Source organism: Bombina bombina, chromosome 12, assembly GCF_027579735.1.
Source record: "Bombina bombina isolate aBomBom1 chromosome 12, aBomBom1.pri, whole genome shotgun sequence".
Classification (NCBI taxonomy): domain Eukaryota; kingdom Metazoa; phylum Chordata; class Amphibia; order Anura; family Bombinatoridae; genus Bombina; species Bombina bombina.
In genome coordinates, this window is record NC_069510.1 from 35,828,721 (window position 1) to 35,852,634 (window position 23,914).

Sequence of the window (23,914 nt, forward strand, 5' to 3'; positions counted from 1 at the left end):
GTTTCTCTGTGTTTTAACTTTGTAAACAATAACAAGCAATCTTGTTATTTATCTTTCTTTAATAAATGTGTGATTGTTTATTTTGAAGGAAGTATTGTTATTTGTTCTTGAAGGGTCATACAGATATACAGAAGATTGTATATAGACTTCGTTTGCACAAGGCTGATTAGTTATATATGTATATATTAATTTTTAGACGTGAATGGTTTTTAATTTTAACATAATATCCTTTTTGTTAAGTGTAAATTCTTACAGTCTTACCATAAGATATGGCGTAAATATCTTTATTGGTGTGAATCCAAGGGCTACTCTTGGAGTAGGATCAGGATTCCTAGGATTTTGTCCTTTCTCCAGTAAGGTTTGGAGAAAGGTTTGTCAGTCAGTACCCTGAAGGGTCAGATTTCTGCATTATCTATTTTGCTGCATAGGCATCTGGCGGATGCGCCAGATGTGCAATCTTTTTGTCAGGCCTTGGTCAGAATCAGGCCTGTGTTTAAGTCTGTTGCTCCTCCTTGGAGTCTTAATCTTGTTCTTAAAGTTTTGCAGCAGGCTCCGTTTGAGCCATTGCATTCCATAGATATTAAGTTTTTATCTTGGAAGGTTTTGTTTCTTATTGCTATCTCTTCTGCTTGGAGGGTCTCGGAACTCTCGGCCTTGCAGTGTGATGTGCCTTACCTTATATTTCATGCTGATAAGGCGGTTCTTCGTACTAAGTTAGGTTTTCTTCCTAAAGTGGTTTCAGATAGGAATATTAAACAGGAAATTGTTGTTCCTTCTCTATGTCCTAATCCTCCTTATCATAAGGAACGTTTGTTACACAACTTGGATGTTGTGCGTGCTCTTAAATTCTATCTACAGACGACTAAGGATTTTTCGCCAGTCTTCTGCATTGTTTGTTTATTTCTCTGGGGCACGTAAAGGTCAGAAAGCTACTGCTACTTCTCTTTCTCTCTGGTTGAGAAGTATTATTCGTTTGACTTATGAGACTGCTGGTCAGCAGCCTCCTGAGAGAATTACAGCTCATTCCACTAGGGCTGTCTCCTCTTCTTGGGCTTTCAAAAATGAAGCTTCTGTGGAACAGATTTGCAAGGCTGCAACTTGGTCTTCTCTACATACTTTTTCAAAATTTTATAAATTTGATACTTTTGCCTCGGCTGAGGCTTCTTTTGGGAGAAAGGTTCTTCAAGTGGTGGTGCCTTCTGTTTAGGTCTGCCTGTCTTGTCCCTCCCTAGTCATCTGTGTCCTCTATCTTGGGTATTGGTTCCCAACAGTAAATGATGATGCCGTGGACTCACCATATCTTAGAAAGAAAACAAAATTTATGCTTACCTGATAAATTTATTTATTTCCGGATATGGTGACCCCACGGCCCCGCCCTCTTTATTAAGACAGTTATTTTTTACTAAACCTCAGGCACCTCTACACCTTGTGGTACTCCTTTTTTCTCCATTTACCTTCGGTCGAATGACTGGGGTTTGTGGGAAGGGGAGTGATACTTAACAGCTTGGCTGTGGTGCTCTTTGCCTCCTCCTGCTGGCCAGGAGTGATATTCCCAACAGTAAATGATGACGCTGTGGACTCACCATATCCTGAAATAAATAAATGTATCAGGTAAGCATAAATTTTGTTTTTCGTATGCAGAGGGAGGGGGGGTCTGCTCTCAGCCCCTTTCAATGGGTGCCCCAGGCTAATCTCGGAGCTTCTAAGTAAGTTTTTAAAAGGTTTTATACTGGATTTGTATATCAGTATCTGTGTATATTAGTCTTTATAGTAATGTGTATTATATGCAGTTAATTGAATCTTGGCGTATACTGTCCCTTTAAATGATGTCATACTTGTCACTTCACCTGCTGCTGCTGAGGGTTCCAGTATTGTCAGAGCCAGGGGCCCCACTAAGTGATGTTGGCTTAGTGCAGACGGCTCTCTGAATGTCCTGTTGTTCTCCTGGTTTTCTGCCTTATTTGATATTTGTACTGTTTTAGCTCTTTTTATCACCTGGCTAACCGGAAGTGACCCTGGCCTTCTACCCGGTGCTGAGCTTGAAAGGGAAGTGTTAAAATGTTATCTCAGACTCAAATTCAGTGCTTGGCTATTCAGATGGATACTTGTTCCTTGCCTGCTATCTTAACCTGACACTTGCAATGTTTTTGGACTAAGCGACATGTCAGACCCTTTTATTAAGATCTGCTTTCTCAGGAGTCATTAACTGCTTAACAAACTTTGGAACTGTGCCCTGACCTCTTCAACTGCCTTAAAGGGATACTAAACCCACATTTTTTTTTATTATTCGGATAGAGCATGCAATTTAAAGGAACTTTTTTGGTTCAGAACCCTGGATAGCGCTTGCTGATAGCTGGCTGCATTGTTCATTTTTCATTGATCTCTCTAAGTTAACAGTACACAATAAGATAAGGAAGACTTGTGTAAATAATTAGACAGAAAAAATAACAAGGTCAGCTTTCCCTAATAGCTCAACCCATTTGATTGGGTTCTGGTTTCAATTAGCAGTAAGTTATTTCATATACAAAATTATAAATAAAGGTTCAATTTCCCATGCATTTGGAAACTTTGCAGCTGTAACAAGTCATTGTAAACATTTTAAGGAGAAATACATTTTGCAGTATACTGTCCCTTTAAAAAACCAAACAATTATCATTCGGCCAGATTACGAGTTTTGCGTTATGAGCGGCTCGGTACTAACTTGCAAGTTGTTTCCACTGCTCACCTTTAATAGCGCTGCTATTACAGGTTTGCAAAAACCTGGCGTTAGCAGGCAATATGGTTGTGTTGAACTCCATACCGCACACAAATACCAGCGCTACTTTGAGCTGGTTTTACGTGCTCGTGCACAATTTCCTCATAGACATCAATGAGGAGAGCCGGCTAAAAAAAAGCCTAACACCTGCAATAAAGGAGCGTAAAGCTCCGTAACACAGCCCCATTGATTCCTATGGGGAAAGAAAAGTTATGTTTACACCTAACACCCTAACATAAACCCCGAGTCTAAACACCCCTAATCTGCCGACCCCGACATCGCCGACACCTACATTACACTTATTAACCCCTAATCTGCCGCCCTCAACGTTGCCGCCGCCACTATACTAAAGTTAATAACCCCTAAACCTCTGGCCTCCCACATCCCTAACACTAAATAAACATATTAACCCCTAAACCTAACCCTAAGTCTAACCCTAACACCCCTAACTTTAATATAATTCAAATAAATCTAAATAAAACTTACTATTATTACCTAACTAATTCCTATTTAAAACTAAATACTTACATATAGTTACATTGTAGCTAGCTTAGGTTTTATTTTTATTTCACAGCTAAGTTTGTATTTATTTTAACTAGGTAGACTACTTAGTAAATAGTTATTAACTATTTACTAGCTACCTAGTTAAAATAAATACAAATTTACCTGTAAAATAAAACCTAACATTACACTACAATTAAATAAATTACATTAATTAAATACAATTAACTAAATTACAAAAAACAATAAACACTAAATTACACAAAATAAAAAAGAAATGATCAAATATTTAAACTAATTACACCTAATCTTATAGCCCTATCAAAATAAAAAAAAACAAAATAAAAAAACCCTAAACTAAACTGCCAATAGCCCTTAAAAGGACCTTTTGCAGGGCATTGCCCCAAAGAAATCAGCTCTTTTATCCGTAAAAAAAAATACAAACAACCCCCCCAACATTAAAACCCACCACCTACACAACCAATCCGGTCTTCAAAAATTGTAAGTGGATTTTCGGGGGTTAGTGTTAGGTTTTTTTAAGGGTTTATTGGGTGGTTTTTATTTTTAGATTAGGGCTTTGGGCAAGGAAAAAGAGCTAAATGCCCTTTTAAGGGCAATGCCCATCTAAATGCCCCTTTCAGGGCAATGGGGAGCTTAGGTTTTTTAGATAGGCTTTTTATTTGGGGGGTTTGGTTGTGTGGGTGGTGGGTTTTACTGTTGGGGGGGTTGTTTTTTGTTTTTTTTACAGGTAAAAGAGCTGATTTCTTTGGGGCAAAGGCCCTTTTAAGGGCTATTAGCAGTTTAGTTTAGGGTTTTTTTTATTTTGTTTTTTTACTTTTTATTTTAATAGGGCTATTAGATTAGGTGTAATTAGTTTAAATATTTGATCATTTCTTTTTTATTTTGTGTAAGCTGTGAAATAAAAATAAAACATAAGATAGCTGCAATGTAACTTTTAGTTATATTGTAGCTATCTTAGGGTTTATTTTACAGGTATTTAGTTTTAAATAGGAATTATTTAGTTAATGATAGTAATTTTTATTTAGATTTATTTTAATTATATTAAAGTTAGGGGTGTTAGGGTTAGGTGGGTTAGGTTTAGGGGTTATTAACTTTAGTGTAGTGGCGGCGGTGACGTTGGGGGTGGCAGATTAGGGGTTAATAATATTTAACTAGTGTTTGCGATGCGGGAGTGCAGCGGTTTAGGGGTTAATAAATTTATTATAGTGGTGGCGATGTCCGGAGCGGCAGATTAGGGCTTAATATTTTTATTATAGTGTTTGCGATTCGGGAGGGCCTCGGTTTAGGGGTTAATAGGTAGTTTATGGGTGTCAGTGTACTTTGTAACACTTTACTTATGAGTTTTATGCTACAGCTTTGTAGCGCAAAACCCATAACTACTGACTTTAGATGGCGGAACAAATCTTGATGGTATAGGCTGTACTGCTCACTTTATGGCCTCCCAGGCAAAACTCGTAATACCGGCGCTATGGAAGTCCCATTGAAAAAGGTGTGCGGTACAGCTGTACCTACAGGACTCGTAATACCAGCGGTAGAGAAAAAGAGCCATAACGCTGCTTTTTCACTCATAATGCACAACTCGTAATCTAGCCGATTGGCATGAGTAGCATTTAAGCATGAGCATGAGCAGGAAGCATTTGTCAGCCAATGAGCATAAGCAAGAAGTATCTACAGAAGTAGGAAATGCACCACTGATACAGCTGTATCCGTTTGACATTTAAACTGCTTTCATAACAACTTACCCTTAGGTCCTTGAATTCCTTGGACGCCAGCTTCACCTGACCCACAAAAAATAAATAAAAGTGTCTTAGAAATCTCTATAGCTTTTCTTTAGCTATAGAGGCCCATTTATCAAGCTCCAAATGGAGCTTAAGGGCCCGTGTTTCTGGCGAGTCTTCAGACTCGCCAGAAACGCAAGTTATGGAGCAACGATCTAAAGACCACTGCTCCATAACCTGTCCGCCTGCTCTGAGCAGGCGGACAGAGATTGCCACAATTCAACCCAATCGAGTGCGATCGGGTTGATTGACAACCCCCTGCTGGCGTCCGATTGGCCGCAAATCTGCAAGGGGCGGCGTTGCACCGAGCTGCTGGTGCAATGGTGAATACGCAGAGCGTATTGCTCTCCGCATTCAGCGAGGTCTGACGGACCTGATCCGCACTGTTGAATCAGGTCTGACAGACCTTTGATAAATAGGCCATTTATAGTGTTCTTAGCGTATGTGGTTAAATATAGTTAGGATTCAGATAGAGTATGCAATTTTGAAAATATTTCCAGTTTACTTCTACTGTCAAATTTGGTTAATTAAGAAGGGACTGGAGAAGCAGGGGTTAAACTACTCATTCATACTTTTGTGAGTAAAAACTCACCTACCCCACTCGTGGTTGTGCAAATGGACTGTTTGCGGTGCGTTACACGGGGAGTTTGGTCTGTCACTGTGAAGCGGGCGTAACCCTTACACTACCTGATCGATACAACATCATACCTGATGTTTTAAAGCACATTATTCCAAACAATTTAGGAATGTTAGGTGATTTAGGCCCTTTATGGGTTAAAACCAGACTCTGCATCAACTATGTAATTTTCCGTGGGAGTTTTGCCATGGATCCCCCTCCGGCATGCCACAGTCCAGGTGTTAGTCCCCTTGAAACAACTTTTCCATCACTATTGTGGCCAGAAAGAGTCCTTGTGGGTTTTAAAGTTCGCCTGCCTATTGAAGTCAATGCCGGTTCGCGAACAGTAGCGGAAGTTAAAATTTTTAGGTTCGCGACATCACTACTTAGGACTAGATTACAAGTGCAGCGCTAATTTATTGTGTGCCATAAACGGGGAAATTCACCTGTTTACTGGCACATGATAAATAACCAGCCATTACAAGTGGCTGGTTAAAGTTACTGTGCGCTCGTGGTAGCAATTAGTTCTCCGAAAATTAACCAGAGGTCAGACCTCTAGTTAATTTAAAAAATGTCCCCCAATTGTCCCCAAAATAAAGAGTTTTGTACAATGTTATGATTTTTTTTTATAATTTAACTGCACAAAGCATTTATAAGGGGTTAAAGTGAGCGGGTGTGGTCTGTTAGAAAACAAAAGGCACTAAAAAGTGCCTTTACATTGCTGGCTATGGGGACTGTGTTATCACTTGGAATATATATGTATATGCTTAAATACATATTATAAACACATACATATATATGCTTAAGAGCCAGTCCATTTCTGGATCACTATATGGCAGCAGTTTTGCAAGTATGTTGCCCATTTGCAGATAGCAGCACTATTTCCTGTCATTTAGTGCTCCAGATGCCTACCTAGGTATCTCTTCAACACAGAATATCATGGGAACGAGGCAAATTTGATAACTTAAGTAAATTGGAAACTGTTTTTAAACTGGTTTATTCCGTCTGTATCACAAAAGAAAACTTTTGGTTTCATAGCCCTTTAAAGGGATAGCAAGGTCAAAATTAAAATGTGCATAGATGCATTTCAGTTTTAAATAGAAGCATTTTTGCAATATAATTCCATTAGTAAAATTGCTTCTAGTAAATGCTATTATTGTTTTTCAGTGGCATATGCACATATGCTGTGAGGGTCGGTGCACCAGTATTCAAGTTCAGAGAGCTGGCAGTGTTGTGTATTGGGTCTGTGAAGACTTAATTTGTGTCATTAAAACCAACACTGACTCTCTTAGAAGGTCTCGTGTTCAAATACTGATGCACAGCCATCTCAGCATATGTGCGTATGCCACTTAAAAACAATAATAACGTTTACTAGCTTAATGCTTCTGTTTAAAACTGAAATTCACCCATGTGGATTTTAATTGTGACCTTTCTATCTCTTTAACACTTTAATCTTTAATAAAAACAAGGACACGTGTTAATTAGTACAAGTAACTTGATTACCTTTATTAGGCATACATGTGACTAATACATCTTTATTTAGCTGTAAATCTTATGACGGCAACTAAGTTCCTAAATATAAAAACCCTACTATAGTTATTCACGTCTCTGCATCTGCAATGGAGCAGGTTTGTTCCAGTCATATAATGGTCATGCACTTTTATGAACTCTTCAGCCTGCCTACCCGCTGGGAAGGGAACCCCTAAGCTTGCACCTTTTGGGGATCACCCTTCCAATTCAAACTGACCATCACTCAGTCTGTCACTTTATCGCACACAGGGCCAAGACCAACTGCTGTATCTAGGAGGGAGACACCCCAGTTAAGCAAGGCATAAAGCAACAAACGGAAACAAAAGAAGACAGAGCGCAAACCACTCTAAGGGTAAAACTGTTTTTTTAATGTAAAGTGCTTATGCGCAAATAAAAACACAGGTACAGTGTATAAGATAAAACGAGCATGAATACAGTGAACTTCGTAGGCGAGTGAGAGTATGTAAGAAATCACCCAATCCTTTTAGCGATCCTAAGCGCTTCCGGACCACCACAGGAGCTGAAAGGTTAGGGGCTGCTCAAACCAACCCGGCGTCTGGAGAGGTAATGTGGAGATGACTCAGCTTCTCTACGCGTTTCGTCGGGATCCGACCCGACTTTTTCAAGAGATAATGTGTTGTTTAGTCCTTTGCTCCTTTTAAAGCGAGCCAGCTTGAATGTCTCACAATACGTTGCTGTATCTGATTGGTTAACCACGTAATGCCCCACAATTGGTTGCTTCTTGTTAGTGATGTGATGAGCATTGCAATACAGTTTCTGGTGTACATCAAGTATCTAACTGGCACGTAAATGACTAAGATAAATAGTACAATTAAAGTAGCAATATACAAACAGCATTGAAAACATAAAGGCACATAACCGGTATTGCTGCGGTATAGCACTTCTATTACAGCTAAAAGGCAAAAAATAGATGGTAAATTACAGACATAAAATGTACATAATAATGTGTTCATAGAAGTGCTTAACCGCTATCTTGTCAGCGTGACACATATATGTACATTTGTCAATCGATACTCAATCAAAAAATTACAAGAGAATATTATTCTAATCCTATAGCAAACAGCAGGCACATAAAAGGTTTGTGAACATCCAAACCTGGCAAGAAAATTCTTTGTTAGCCATATTAGCAGATGATACTAAAAAATGTAATATTCAAAAAAATATAATATTCAAAAAAATTCATAAAAATGATACAACATATTGCTATTATAAATGATAATACAATGAAACTTCAAAAAGAAAAAAAATATGAGATATTTGTAATAGACCCTAATAGAAGAGAGGGAAAAAATTAAAGAAAAGGGCTATGTGTAGGCGATATTTCTCAAAAGAGAACATATCTATGTATCACATGAAAGTACCACATTGGCCAGTATCTGAGAAGGTTATGAACTGACTATATATAAGACTATATATAAGTTTTCATGTAAATCTATGTTTGTGGTGTACCTCCTAATCTGTAGCTGCAATTGTTTCTATATAGGGCGTACAAAGAGGTTAATAAGAACCAGATTCAATGAACATTGCTGTAACATTAAAAACAAAATAGATACCCACAGTGTCTCAGATCACTATAAATACCATCACGATGCTAACCCTCAAATTATGGTCATTGATTGGATTCCACCAAACAGCTCCAAGAATAGGTTAAGAAGTTTGCGAGAACACAAAACATTTTTGGATTCATGAATTACAAACTCTCAATACTATTAGTCAAAAAGGCCTGAATATCGATTTAGATCTTCAGGCTTTTATGTAGAGTTTCCTATTTATTATTATTATTTTTTATTTTAGTTTCGTTCCACTTTGTTCATCTTTCCTGATATAGTCAGTTTATAACCTTCTCAGATACTGGCTATCTTCATAGCCAATGTGGTACTTTCATGTGATACATAGATATGTTCTCTTTTGAGAAATATCGCCTACACATAGCCCTTTTCTTTGATTTTATTTTATTTTAATTTTTTCCATCTCTTCTATCAGGGTCTATTACAAATATCTCATATCTTATTCTTTTTGAGTTTCATTGTATTATCATTTATAATAGCAATATGTTGTATCATTTTTATGAATTTTTTTGGAATATTATATTTTTTTGAATATTACATTTTTTAGTATCACCTGCTAATATGGCTAACAAAGAATTGTCTTGCCATGTTTGGATGTTCACAAACCGTTTACGTGACTGCTGTTTGCCATAGGATTAGGATAATATTCTCTTGTAATTTTTTGATTGAGTATCGATTGACAAATGTACATATATGTGTCACGCTGACAAGATAGCGGTTAAGCACTTCTATGAACACATTATTTTGTACATTTTATGGCTGTAATTTACCATCTTTTTTTTGCCTTTTAGCTGTTATAGAAGTGCTATACCGCAGCAATACCGGTTATGTGCCTTTATGTTTTCAATGCTGTTTGTATATTGTTACTTCAATTGTACTATTTATCTTTGTCATTTACGTGCCAGTTAGATACTTGATGTACACCAGAAACTGTATCGCAATGCTCATCACGTCACTAACAAGAAGCAACCAATTGTGGGGCATTACGTGGTTAACCAATCAGATACAGCAACGTATTGTGAGACATTCAAGCCAGCTCGCTTTAAAAGGAGCAAAGGACTAAACAGCACATTATCTCTTGAAAAGTTGGGTCGATTCCCGACGAAACGCGTAGAGAAGCTGAGTCGTCTCCAGACGCCGGATTAGTTTGAGCAGCCCCTAACCTTTCAGCTCCTGTGGCGGTCCAGAAGCACTTAGGATCGTTAAAAGGATTGGGTGATTTCTTACATACTCTCACTCGCCTACGGTGACTATATCAATGCTTGTTTTATCTTATACACTGTACATGTGTTTTTATTTGCGCATAAGCACTTTACATTAAAAACAGTTTTACCCTTAGAGTGGTTTGCGCTCTGTCTTCTTTTGTTTCCGTTTCTTCAGCCTCTTTGGGAATTGGATCACAGTCCTCCCATCCATTTCAGAGCAGCATCCACTACATATCCCGCTTTAGAAGTGAATACACACAATTACTACCATTTTATCGGTGCTGTAAGGTTGTATGCTATATCAGTTCATATCTCCTTTTTGTGGCACTAGACTAGTTTTGGAGATTTCCGCTTTTGGACAATATTATGCGATATTACTAAATAGCGTTTTGTGTACTGAGTTTCAATGTTCTGTCCTTTTATTTATTGCTATTCTTTTTTGCATATTGCTGATTTTTTGTATTAATGTTGAGAAGCGCAGCTTACTTTTTGTGCTTTCATAAATCAAGAAACAACTGAGAGGAGAATTAAAGACAGGCTTAATAAGGAGCTAGTTCAACTAAACCTACTCCCGCCAACAAAACTAAGAGGCCTATTTATGAAATGTCTGTCGGACCTGATCCGACAGTGCGGATCAGGTCCGACAGACATCGCTGAATGCGGAGAGCAATACGCTCTCCGTATTCAGCATTGCACCAGCAGCTCTTGTGAGCTGCTGGTGCAACGCCGCCCCCTGCTGACTCGCGGCCGATCGGGGGGTGCCAAACAACTACTCGATCGGGTTGAATTCCGGCGATTCCTGTCCGCCTCATCAGAGCAGGCGGACAGAGTTATGGAGCAGTGGTCCTTAGACCGCTGCTTCATAACTGGTGTTTCTGGCGAGCCAAACACGGGCCCTCAAGTGAGCCGTAAACATATAATCTCCAAAGGGTAAAGAGGGTATTAAAAAAAAGCAGCTTTCTTGACATGCAGGTAAAAGAGGGCTGGAATCTGACTGCTGAACCTTATAACAGGCTAGTAAACCCCCCCCCACACACACTTACAACAAACTTGCAACTACACATCCAGCCCAGCTCACTCTTTTATGCAAGGGGCCTTCCACTGTCAAATAATGTTATTTCTGCAATCTAAAAATATTTTCTACTGAAAAAACAAGATATGATTTGTGTAGGTACCGCACAGAAAAAAAAACGTTTACATTTTGTGTAAGTGCAACGAATATTAAGAAACTAACAACTCTATCATAGGGGTGAAAATGGCTCAGCACTTTGTGGTTAAAAAATATTTTTTATTCATGAACTGAACACATATGCAAAAACGTTAACATTATTAAAAAATAAATGCCATTTAAAACAGGCCAAAATTTTTTTTTTTTAAAAAGGTACAAAAATCATGTGAAAATTTGGAACATTGTTTTTCTGAAGAAATGGAATTACCATTCCTCCCAAAATGTTCTTTCTTTCTTGTACAGGGAGGTGTGTGTGGGGCTTGTAGGTGTGTCAAAGGCAGAGCTATGACAGGACGGGGGCAGATGTCTGTGTGCTGTGCGTGGGGATAGGCATGTGTGGGGTTGAGTGAAGTCGATAAAGTCAATGGAGACCAGGAGATTATCTCTAACGGGAGAAGCTCTGGTAGGGACAGTGGGCACACCTCTCGGTCTGTGACAATGTAGGAGTATAGATTACAATTGTTTATTCAAAGTATAGACGGTGTGAGGCTACAAATGCAGGGTTTTCTAATATGGCTTTAGATTTGAAAACATTTTAAAAAGCCATGTAAGGTACTTTACAAGGGAGTTACAATGGACTTAAATAGGGGTCAGAGTTACTAAACATAACATACATACAGGAAATAGATATTTCACATAACTGATCAAAAGTTCACCAAAATATGACTGAAATTTACATCTGGGATTGGATATATTATTTAACTATTTACTTCCTGTTGTAATTTACAGTTACACTATATGTATCAGATCTAGCAAGTCTTGAATGTACAAATTAAATGTTTGCTGGATTGTGAGTTTGACACAAACCTTTTTGCCCTTGGGGTCCGGCAATCCCTTGGATCCCATCAAGTCCCCTTTCACCTGAAAATGAATAACAGGTCATATATTAAATTATTGGTTTATCTACAAATGTCTTACACACAAAAAAATGTCATTAGTATTACAATAAGTATTTATAGTTTTCCATCTTAATATAAGGAGAGTCCACAGTGTCATTCCTTACTGTTGGGAATCAGGAGGAGGCAAAGACCCCCCAGCCAAAGGCTTAAATACCTCTCCCACTTCTCCCATCCCCCAGTCATTCTTTGCATTTCGTCACAGAAGGATGGTAGAGAAGTGTCAGAAGATTTTGGCTGGAGATGCAGGGAGAGTCTTTCTATGAACCCATCCAGACTGCCTGCTAACAGCTCCTTAAGCATTCAGTGTTGATGAGTTTCACTGTCTGCTTTTTTTCTTCACTAAAGTCCATGTCAGGAGAGATACTACAAGACCGACACACTTGAGAGGCTGTGTCTTTTCTCCACAGCATGGATTCTGGTAAGATCATTTCAATTTTACATATGTTGAAAATGCTAGAAGACAGGGTCACAGTGTGGCTCCTTTTATCTTAATAGAATCATTGGTTAATATCTCCTAAGGGTGATTATTGAACATTGGGGATTAATCAAATGTGTTGCTTTGATTTATGCTGCTTTATGTGTGAGATTTTACTGGGCACATAGTCTGTTTGTTATGTGGCTGGGACACACAGGTTTTTACTTTCACTGTGAACACTACGCAGCTTGTAGCTTGGTGTGCTTTTTCTCATAGCAGGGGCGGTTCTCCCTTGTGCACCACCTGACTGGGTGTGGTCTCACTTTCATTTCCTCTTTCATGACCAAGCTGGCTGTCAGAGAAGACGCTCTTTCTCTGTATTGTCTATGTCCAGGAGGTGGTGAGTGCCCCAGCCATTGGGAGTATAAAGGTACCGTTTTTGTGAGAATTAACTTAAGCTATGAAGGATTCTGATATTCTTAAGGGTACTACCGCTATTTCAAATAGTAATACTTTATGTTGTGAGGAGGCCATGGTATTCCTGCCCTCTCAACTATGTTCCACATGCCTTAACAATGTTATTATGTCTAAGAAGGTTAACCCTTTTAGTACCACTGAGCCGTCCACCTCTGAGGACTCGCTGTCCCATGAGGTGCATACCCATCAGTCATCTCCCTCAACACATGCAGCTTCCCATAGCACGCCTGATCCTCCATCTGGAGGGAGCCTTTTACCATCAGATTTTACTGCGCAGTTAAAAAATGTGGTGTCTGAGGCCCTCAGTGCTTTACCTTGCCCTGCCAAGCACAAGCGAAAGGTTAAACATAGCTCTCTTGCCCAGGGGTCATGAAGTAGTTTATTGGATGTATCTGTTTTTCAAGTATCCAAGGGTGAGTCACACTCTGAGGCTTCAGAGGGTGAACTTTCTGGGTCAGAGTCTGCTGCCTCTAAGCCTCCTGCTGCGAAGGAACCAGCCTTTAGATTTAAGATTGAGCACTTATGTTTTCTTCTAATGGAGTTCCTGTCTACATTAGAGGTTCCAGAGGCCAAGCTGCCTGATGAACCTTTGATTCCTAAATTGGACAGAGTTTACAAGGACAGGGTAGTGTCATTAACTTTTCCTGTTCCTGTAAAAATGGTGAACATTATTAAAAACGAGTGGAATGGAATTGGTTCATCCTTTTCTCCTTTGTCTACCTTTAAGAAATTATTCCTGGTCCCAGACTCTCAATTGGAGTTGTGGGGTTCTGTCCCTAAGGTGAATGGTGCTATCTCCACGCTGACCAAACGTACTACTATTCCTCTTGAGGATAGCTCGTCGTTCAGAGAGCCGATGGATCAGAAGATGGAAACTTTTCTAAGAAAAATGTTTCAATACACAGGATATTTGTTTCAACCAGCAGCGGCTGTTGCCTCGGTTGCTGGAGCTGTGGCTTACTGGTGCGACTCCTTATCGGAATTGATCGAGGTGAAGGGTTTCCTCGACATTATCCAGGAAAGAATTAAAGCATTGAGAATTGATCATTCTTTTATCTAATGCAGGATAAAAAGAACAAGTCTAAGGGACAGAGTTCTAATTTTCGTTCCTTTTGTTCTGAGAAATCCCAATGACAACATTTCTTCCCGAACAGGCCAAGAGTACTTGGAAGCCGGCTTAATCCCGGATTAAATCCAAGCAGAGAAAGAAGCCCGCCGAGACCAAATCAGCATGAAGGGGCGGCCCCCAATCCGGCCCTGGATCGTGTAGGGGGCAGACTGTCGCTGTTTTCAGATGCTTGGTTCAGGGACGTGCAGGGCCCATGGGTTCTGGAGGTCATAGCTCAGGGATATAAGATAGGTTTCAAATCTCATCCACCCAAGGGCAGATTTCTCCTCTCAAGCCTGTCTTCCAAGCCTGAAAAGAGGGAAGCCTTTCTGGGGTGCGTGCGGGATCTGTCCTCCTTAGGGGTCATTGTTCCGGTTCCTATTGCAGAAAGAGGTTTGGGATACTATTCAAACCTGTTCGTGGTTCCAAAGAAAGAGGGAACTTTCCACCCGATTCTGGACCTAAAGTGCCTAAATAAATTTCTAAATGTCCCCGCGTTTAAGAGGGAGACAATAAGGTCTATTCTTCCCCTAGTTCAGGAAGTACAGTTCATGACCACTGTAGACCTGAAAGGATGCTTACCTTCATGTTCCAGTCCACAAGGATCACTTCCAGTTCCTAGGGTTTGCATTCCTGGACCAGCACTTCCAGTTCATTGCACTTCTAATTGGTCTAACTACTGCTCCAAGGATTTTTACAAAGGTTCTAGAGGCTCTTCTAGCTGCTGCAAGAACCCGGGGTATAGCAGTAGCCCCCTACTTGGACGATATTCTTGTACAAGCTCCATCTTTTCGTCTGGCGGAGTGTCATATTACCATTCCCTTTAAAAGATCATATGTGGTAAATGATGTCCCTTTAAGATATACTCAGTCTCACACCGGAACTCCTATTTAAGGAGGGACTCAAGCACTTTGCCAATTGCTTGATAATTGCAAATGTGTGGTGAACGATTTAGCTAAAATCTAAACCAACTCCTAAGTCTAACTAAAAATATACTAAAAACTACCAGGATCAAACAAACTTAAAAACAGAGCCCAAAAGGGAAAACATACCGCAACCATTCCACAAACCCTTTTGAAGCTAATCTTTGTATTTTCCTCCTCTCCCCAGTTCCTGTCAGCCAAGTCTAACAGTGTGTCTCACAGCACGCTGACGTCACCAATCTCTCAGCGTGTGGATCCGGATACCGGAACAAGCTCCCTGCATGGTTTGTACTCTCAGCTTGTGACCGCAACCAAACCACTCGTGCAGGAGTGAATAACCCAGCGCAACAAGGCGAACTTTATCATCAATCTTGGGGAAAACGCAAGTATTGGGATAACTAAACATCCACTAAATAACTTTATATCAACTGTAAATATAACTCATATGTGAATGATTATATATGAACTGCCTCTAATAAGTTACCACCTGTTGTTTTGCTAATTAGCTACATATATGCCATCACCTCTGCTTATTTCATAAAGAAGTCTAACAACCTATACTAACAACTACCCTGGGTTTATTACTCTGCTATCTCGGAAACATCCATTAACCCTAAATGCTCTTCTTAACTAAAGCATCATCCATCACTACTTGCTCAAAGGTTATCCAAAAAACTATTGACTAAGTTTTAGGATTTCACATAGGGTTAAATCTAGATAGCTAAAGACTTATAAGTAATTCCTCATTCATTGAAGGGAGTTAAATTTGTCCAAGTATATACTACCTTAAATACTTGTGACTCTAAACGCGCCTCTCTAACCACTATACACATTTGTTATTCCTAAGAGGTATCAGTTCTCATTCCCCATTGGAAACTGCATAAATAGGAATACCTACAAATATACATATTATCCCATAAGGGAGACTTAGGGATATTGCAGTATTATCAAGCCTACAAAAACAAATAAAAATGGATCCTGCACAAATGGCCAATGAAATTGGCACCCTTAATCAAAAGGTTGAATTACTTGCACAAGGTTTAAATGAACTCAAAACTGAAAATAATACTCTTAAATGCTTAATGAATGATTATTTCACACAGAAAACGACTGATTCTCCTGAACCACAAATTAACCCTCCACACCCCTTCTCAGGCGTTCGGTCAAAGTATCGTGAATTTAAGAATTCCTGTATGCTGTTATTTGCTATGAAACCCAAAACGTACAGTACAGAGCGCATTAAAGTCTGTACAACTATCTTATACCTGAGTGGGGAACCCAGAGCTTGGGCCAATAGATTCTTTGAGTCTGGGGATCCTATACTTGAATCTTTGGAAAATTTCTTCACTGCAATGTCTAGCCTATATGAGGATACCAACAAACAAAACACCGCTGAACAAAATTTGAGATCTCTAAGACAAGGAAAAAGGGCGGTGGAGGATTATATAGCCGAATTCCAACTCTGGGCTACAGACTCGCAATGGAATATAATCAGCCTGAAGAATCAATTTAGACTGGGTTTATCTGAACATCTCAAAGACGAACTCTCTCGAATAGAACTGCCCGAAACCCTGGACGCACTAATAAAAGTTTGTATCTCAATGGACCGTCGCTACAGAGAAAGAAAGATAGAAAAACAACACCCCGAAACTTATACAAAGAAACATTATCCAGTACATTATGACAAAACCAGTACACCAGCGGTACCTATGGAAATCGGAACCATAAAAGGACCATTAACTCAAGAAGAAAAGACAAGACGCCGCTTATCCAACCTATGCATGTACTGTGCAAATAAGGATCATGGTGTGTCAACATGCCCTCTTCTGCTTCGTCAAAAGAAGGGTAAGACCTTTTACAGTATAAATAATATCTCTACCAAAATAAATACTCATTTGACCATATCTATGTCTTTGCAGTGGGATCAACACCTCTACCAGAGCGAGGCTATGATTGACTCCGGAGCTTTCGGAATGTTCATAGATCAGAATATCGTTAATGTAAATAAAATACCCTGTGTGTTAAAAGAAATACCAGTCTATGTTAAGGTTATTGATGGGTCCAATTATTTAAAGGGTCCCATTACACACCACACCATCCCTCTACTCACTACAACAAATAATGGTCACAAAGAATATATCACATACGACATTATTCCTGGTTCCATACATCCCATCATTCTGGGTTATCCATGGTTAACTAAGCATAACCCCACAATCGATTGGTCAGTCAATAAGATAAAATTTGATTCTCCATATTGTTTGTCAACTTGTTTTCCTTATATACAGATTAGTAGCGCTATTTCTGCTCTACCCCAAGAATACGCTGAATTCTCAGACGTATTCAACCTAAAAGAAGCAGAAAATCTTCCTCCACACCGACCATATGACTGCCCTATAGACACAAAACCAGGTGCAGTCATACCGTTTGGAAGAATATTCCCCTTATCTCAGAAAGAATTACAATTCCTGAGGGAATATCTAGATGACAATCTGCGTAAAGGCTTTATTTCACCTAGTACATCTCCTGCCGCAGCAGGTATATTTTTTGTCACTAACAAAGACGGTACAAGGCGACCGATTATCGATTACAGAGCTCTTAATTCCATAACCGTTAAAAACAGATACCCCCTTCCTCTCATCCCTGAGCTTCTAGAAAGGTTGAACGAAGCAACAATTTTCACCAAATTAGATCTAAAAGGTGCGTACAACCTTATCAGGATGAAGAGTGGGGATGAATGGAAAACGGCCTTTAGGCCTTTATTCCAGTACAATGTCATGCCGTTCGGTCTCACGAATGCCCCCGCCACATTCCAGTATTTTATAAATGATATCTTTAAAGACCTAATGGATGTGTGCGTGGTGATTTACTTAGACGACATTCTAATATACTCTCGTAATATGACAGAACATATTAAACATGTAAGATGGGTGTTAGCTAGACTGCGTGAACATCAACTCTACGCCAAGATGGAGAAGTGTTGCTTCCACGTAAAGACTATTAAATTCTTGGGATACATAATTTCACCTACGGGAATAACAATGGATCCTGAAAAGGTATCCGCTATACTCAATTGGGCTAAACCCACTTCTGTCAAATCATTGCAACGATTCCTGGGATTTGCCAACTTTTACAGACGTTTTATAAGAAATTTCTCCACAATTGTCAAACCGTTAACCAGATTGACAGGCAAACAAAGATTTCTATGGGACAATGATGCTCAAGATTCTTTTCAACTGTTGAAAACTAAATTCTCATCTGCTCCAATCTTACAACTTCCCCATCCTGATTACCAATATACAGTAGAGGTTGATGCATCCAATACCGGAATTGGGGCTGTTCTCTCACAACAAAGTTTGACTAATCCTACCCTACATCCGATTGCATATTACTCTAGATCACTGTCAAATGCTGAACAAAACTACTCAGTAGGAGATAAAGAATTGTTAGCAATTAAATGTGCTCTGGAACATTGGAGGCATTTACTCGAGGGCACCTCCAAACCATTCTACATCTTCACCGATCATAAGAATCTTCAATATCTGAGGAATAACAAAACACTTTCGTCTAGACAGGTACGGTGGGCTTTATTTCTTGACAGGTTCGAATTCTTAATCACCTATCGACCTGGTTCTAAGAACGTGAAGGCAGACGCCCTCTCCAGATCCTTGGAACCAATCACTGAAGAACCAGAGGACAAATACATCATAGCTCCTCAAAAAATCATCGCTTCTGCTACTTCTCTACTCACAGAGATAGTAAATGCTTTACAATCAGACATGGACATTCCTTCAATTTGTGAAAAAGATGAAAGGACAGGATTAAGCACTCACAACAACAAAACCTATATACCCTCATCCCTACGTCTTGAACTCATGCGACATTACCACAATTCTCCTCTCTCTGGACACCCCGGAATTACGAAAACACAGGAACTCATCAAGAGAACTTTCTGGTGGCCACAACTAAATCAAGATGTAGTAGATTTTGTAACAAGATGTGAAATATGCCCTCGAAATAAGAAAGATCATCATAGACCGTTTGGTCTTATAGGTTCATTACCCATTCCCGAGGTTCCGTGGTCTATGATAGCTATGGACTTCATAGTGGAGTTACCACCTTCAATCAATTTACCACCATTCTAGTGGTAATTGATCATCTGACTAAACTAGCGCATTTTATCCCATTGAAATCATTACCAACTGCCATCACTACAGCCAAAATCTTTATGTCTCACATTGTGAAGCTACATGGATTACCTACCTCCATTGTCTCAGATCGGGGAACACAATTCACCTCCAGATTCTGGAGGGAATTATGTTGAATTCTTCAAATCTCATCAAGACTCTCTACATCATTCCATCCCCAATCCAACGGATTGACTGAACGTACAAATCAGACTCTGGAACAATATCTTCGCTGCTATGTTTCCCATCTTCAAGATGATTGGGCAGATTGGCTACCATTAGCAGAATTTGCGTATAATAACTCAATGAACGCCTCTACCAAAACTTCTCCATTCCATGCCACCTATGGATACCATCCTAAGTCTGTACCTGGTAGGGACTTTGTATCCGTTAACCCTACCGTTTCTGATTACACCCAAAACTTAAGAGCCTCTCTTACTCTATTGAAAAGACATCTCGAAGCAGCCAAATCCACACAAAAGAAATATTACGACATTAAAAAATGTAATCCTCCAACATATAAAGTTGGAGATCGTGTTCTACTTTCCACAAAAAATCTTAGACTCACAGTACCCTGTAACGGGAACCTGTGGATGACAGATGGAAGAGGCGCCTCATGGGACAAGTATCGTTTTAGGCAACAAAGGGATACACATTAGCAGCGGACCCCCCACACAGAGTGTTACTCACAAGAGCGGCGGTACAAACGTGTACCCAGACAAGCAGGACGGAACCAAAAGTCGCCCGTCAGACAGGCGTAAGCTCGGTACGCTAGGCAAACGTCACTCAGCAAGCAGCGTCAGAGTAGACCCAGCAGGGGAACCAATGGAGTCGAAGGGAACTCGACACAGCGGACCTCCAAAGGGGATCAGGAACGTAACCAAATTGCTCCAGCGGCAATAGTAATAGAAAACAGGCAGGTGTGATGTACTCAAGGATACATTTATTGAGTACAAACAGATAAAAACAAGCGTACAGCAACGCGTTTCTCAACAAATAGTCGTTTCATCAGGCTGAACCCTGTAAGAAGCTTGCAAATCAATTTATTGGCCCTTACACTATCATAAAGATCATCAATCCTAACGCAGTCACTCTCAAACTTCCAACAACACTAAAGATACATCCATCCTTTCATGTATCCCTGTTAAAACCATTCCGTGGAAACAACAACAGTCAACTTCCAGTTACCAACCCCTCTATCATAGCGGAACCTGATCAATCGGAATACGAAATAGAAAAGATCCTTGATTCCCGTATACGTTGGAGAAGAGTGGAATATCTGGTACACTGGAAAGGGTATGGACCTGAAAAAGATTCTTGGGTACATCATGCTAATCTCCATGCTCCACAATTACTTTCTGAATTCCATACCAAATATCCTACAAAACCAAGTGCTGGGGGAAGATGGAGGGCATCCTGAAGGGAGGGATCTGTCATATTACCATTCCCTTTAAAAGATCATATGTGGTAAATGATGTCCCTTTAAGATATACTCAGTCTCACACCGGAACTCCTATTTAAGGAGGGACTCAAGCACTTTGCCAATTGCTTGATAATTGCAAATGTGTGGTGAACGATTTAGCTAAAATCTAAACCAACTCCTAAGTCTAACTAAAAATATACTAAAAACTACCAGGATCAAACAAACCTAAAAACAGAGCCCAAAAGGGAAAACATACCGCAACCATTCCACAAATCCTTTTGAAGCTAATCTTTGTATTTTCCTCCTCTCCCCAGTTCCTGTCAGCCAAGTCTAACAGTGTGTCTCACAGCACGCTGACGTCACCAATCTCTCAGCGTGTGGATCCGGATACCGGAACAAGCTCCCTGCATGGTTTGTACTCTCAGCTTGTGACCGCAACCAAACCACTCGTGCAGGAGTGAATAACCCAGCGCAACAAGGCGAACCTTATCATCAATCTTGGGGAAAACGCAAGTATTGGGATAACTAAACATCCACTAAATAACTTTATATCAACTGTAAATATAACTCATATGTGAATGATTATATATGAACTGCCTCTAATAAGTTATCACCTGTTGTTTTGCTAATTAGCTACGTATATGCCATCACCTCTGCTTATTTCATAAAGAAGTCTAACAACCTATACTAACAACTACCCTGGGTTTATTACTCTGCTATCTCTGAAACATTCATTAACCCTAAATGCTCTTCTTAACTAAAGCATCATCCATCGCTACTTGCTCAAAGGTTATCCAAAAAACTATTGACTAAGTTTTAGGATTTCACATAGGGTTAAATCTAGATAGCTAAAGACTTATAAGTAATTCCTCATTCATTGAAGGGAGTTAAATTTGTCCAAGTATATACTACCTTAAATACTTGTGACTCTAAACTCGCCTCTCTAACCACTATACACATTTGTTATTCCTAAGAGGTATCAGTTCTCATTCCCCATTGGAAACTGCATAAATAGGAATACCTACAAATATACATATTATCCCATAAGGGAGACTTAGGGATATTGCACGGAGGGCCATTCAGGATCTCTTCTCTCTCTTCTTCTATCTCAAGGATGGAAGATAAACTAAGAGTTCTCTTATCCCAAGCACCAGGGTAGAATTCCTGGGTACTATAATAGACTCCATATCCATGAGGATATTCCTAACAGACCAGTGGCGATGCAAGCTAGCTTCGGCATGACCTCCTTAAGGCCATCTGTGGCTCAGTATGTGGAGGTAATTGGTCTCATGGTATCCAGCATGGACATCATTCCCTTTGAGAGGTTCCATCTCAGACCATTACAACTGTGCATGCTGAGGCAGTGGAACGGCAATCATTCGGATCTGTCTCAACAGATTTCTCTGGACAACCGGTTAAGAGAATAAGAGAATCGCTCTCTTGGTGGCTCTATTCAGATCATCTGTCCTCAGAGACATCCTTTCTAAGACCATCCTGGGAGATTGTGACTATGGACGCGAGTCTATCAGGCTGGGGAGCTGTATGGGGTGCCAAGAAGGCACAGGGCCTGTGGTCTCAGGAGGAGCGCTCCTTCCCAATCAACATTCTGGAACTTCGGGCAATCTTCAATGCTCTGAATGCTTGGCCTCTTCTGGGTTCATCCTGGTTTATCAGATTCCAATCAGACAATATAACCTTGGTGGCTTACATCAACCATCAGTGGGGGATGAGAAGCTACCTAGCAATGAGGGAAGTATCTTGGATTCTGGAGTGGGCAGAGGCCCACAGCTGTTCGCTTACAGCTATCCACATTCTGGGTGTGGACAACCGGGAAGCGGATTTTCTCAGCAGACAATCTTTTCCTCCGGGTGAATAGTCTCTCCAACCCAAAGTGCTTGCAGAGATATGCTACAGGTGGGGGACGCCGGAGATAGATCTCATGGCGTCCCGTCTCAATGCCAAGCTACCCAGATATGGGTCAAGGTCCAGGGATCCTCAGGTGGAGCTAATAGATGCATTAGCAGTGCCTTAGAGGTTCAATCTAATTTACCTTTTCCCTCCGTTACCACTCCTTCCTCGTGTAGTGGCCTACATCAAGCAGGAGCAGGCATCAGTGATACTGATTGCTCCATCATGGCCGCGAAGGACGTGGTTTCGGATCTGTTGAGTATGTCATCTTCTCCTCCATGGAAGTTACCTTGTCGCAGGGATCTGCTGGAACAAGGTCCTTTTGTTCATCAAAATCTAGATTCTCTGAGGCTGACTGCGTGGAGATTGAACGCTTAGTCCTAGCCAAGAGAGGTTTTTCTGAGAGAGTTATTGATACTCTCATTCAAGCTCGTAAGCCAGTTACTTGTCGCATCTATCATAAGGTGTGGAGAACCTATTTATTCTGGTTTGAAGAGCGTGGATTCCCCTGGCATAAAGTTAAAGGGACACTTAAGTTAAAATTAAACTTCATGATTCAGATACAGCATGCAATTTTAAACAACTTTCCAATTTACTTCCATTAACAAAATGTATATTTACACTTTTTGAGTCACCAACTCCTACTGAGCATGTGCAAGAATTTACAGCATATACGTATGTGCATTTGTGATTGGCTGATGGCTGTCACATGATACAGGGGGAGTAGAAATAGACATAACTTTGCAATTTATTTAACAAAAGTCTACTACTCATTTGAAGTTCAGACTAAGTGCTATTGCATTGTCTTCTTATCATGCATTTGTTGATTATGCAAATACAGTGTTGACTGGTCCTTTAAGGTTGCCAGGATCCTATCGTTTCTCCAGGATGGACTAGAGAAAGGTCTTTCTGCCAGTTCCCTGAGGGTACAGATTTAGGCCCTGTCTGTTTTACTGCACAAGCGTGCAGTCCTTTGTTAAGGCTCTGATTAGAATCAGACCTGTGTTCAGATCTAAGGCTCCTCCTCGGAGTTTGAATCTTGTTCTTAAGATTTTGCAAAGGGCTCCGTTTGAGCCCATGAGGCCTATTTATTAAAGGTCTGTCGGACCTGATCCAACAGTGCGGATCAGGTCTGACAGACCTCGCTGAATGCGGAGAGCAATACACTCTCCGTATTCAACATTGCACCAGCAGCTCTTGTGAGCTGCTGGTGCAACGCCGCCCCCTGCAAATTTGCGGCCAATCGACCACTAGCAGGGGGTGTCAACTCGATAGTACTCGATCGGGTTGAATTGTGGTGATGTCTGTCCGCCTGCTCAGAGTAGGCAGACAGGGTTATGGAGCAGCGGTC

The 23,914-nt window shown here is 40.2% G+C and overlaps 1 protein-coding gene across 1 annotated transcript in view; it reads right to left on the reverse strand.

Moving 5' to 3' along the window:
• Positions 1–23,914, reverse strand: part of LOC128642644 (ficolin-1-like) — a 79,229-nt gene that overhangs the window by 53,828 nt on the left and 1,487 nt on the right. Inside the window, exons 2-3 of the mRNA XM_053695425.1 lie at positions 12,031–12,084; positions 1,018–1,041 (exon numbers count right to left, since the gene is read on the reverse strand). Of these exons, the coding sequence (XP_053551400.1) occupies positions 1,018–1,041; positions 12,031–12,084 (78 nt within the window). The remainder of the gene's footprint in view (positions 1–1,017; positions 1,042–12,030; positions 12,085–23,914) is intronic.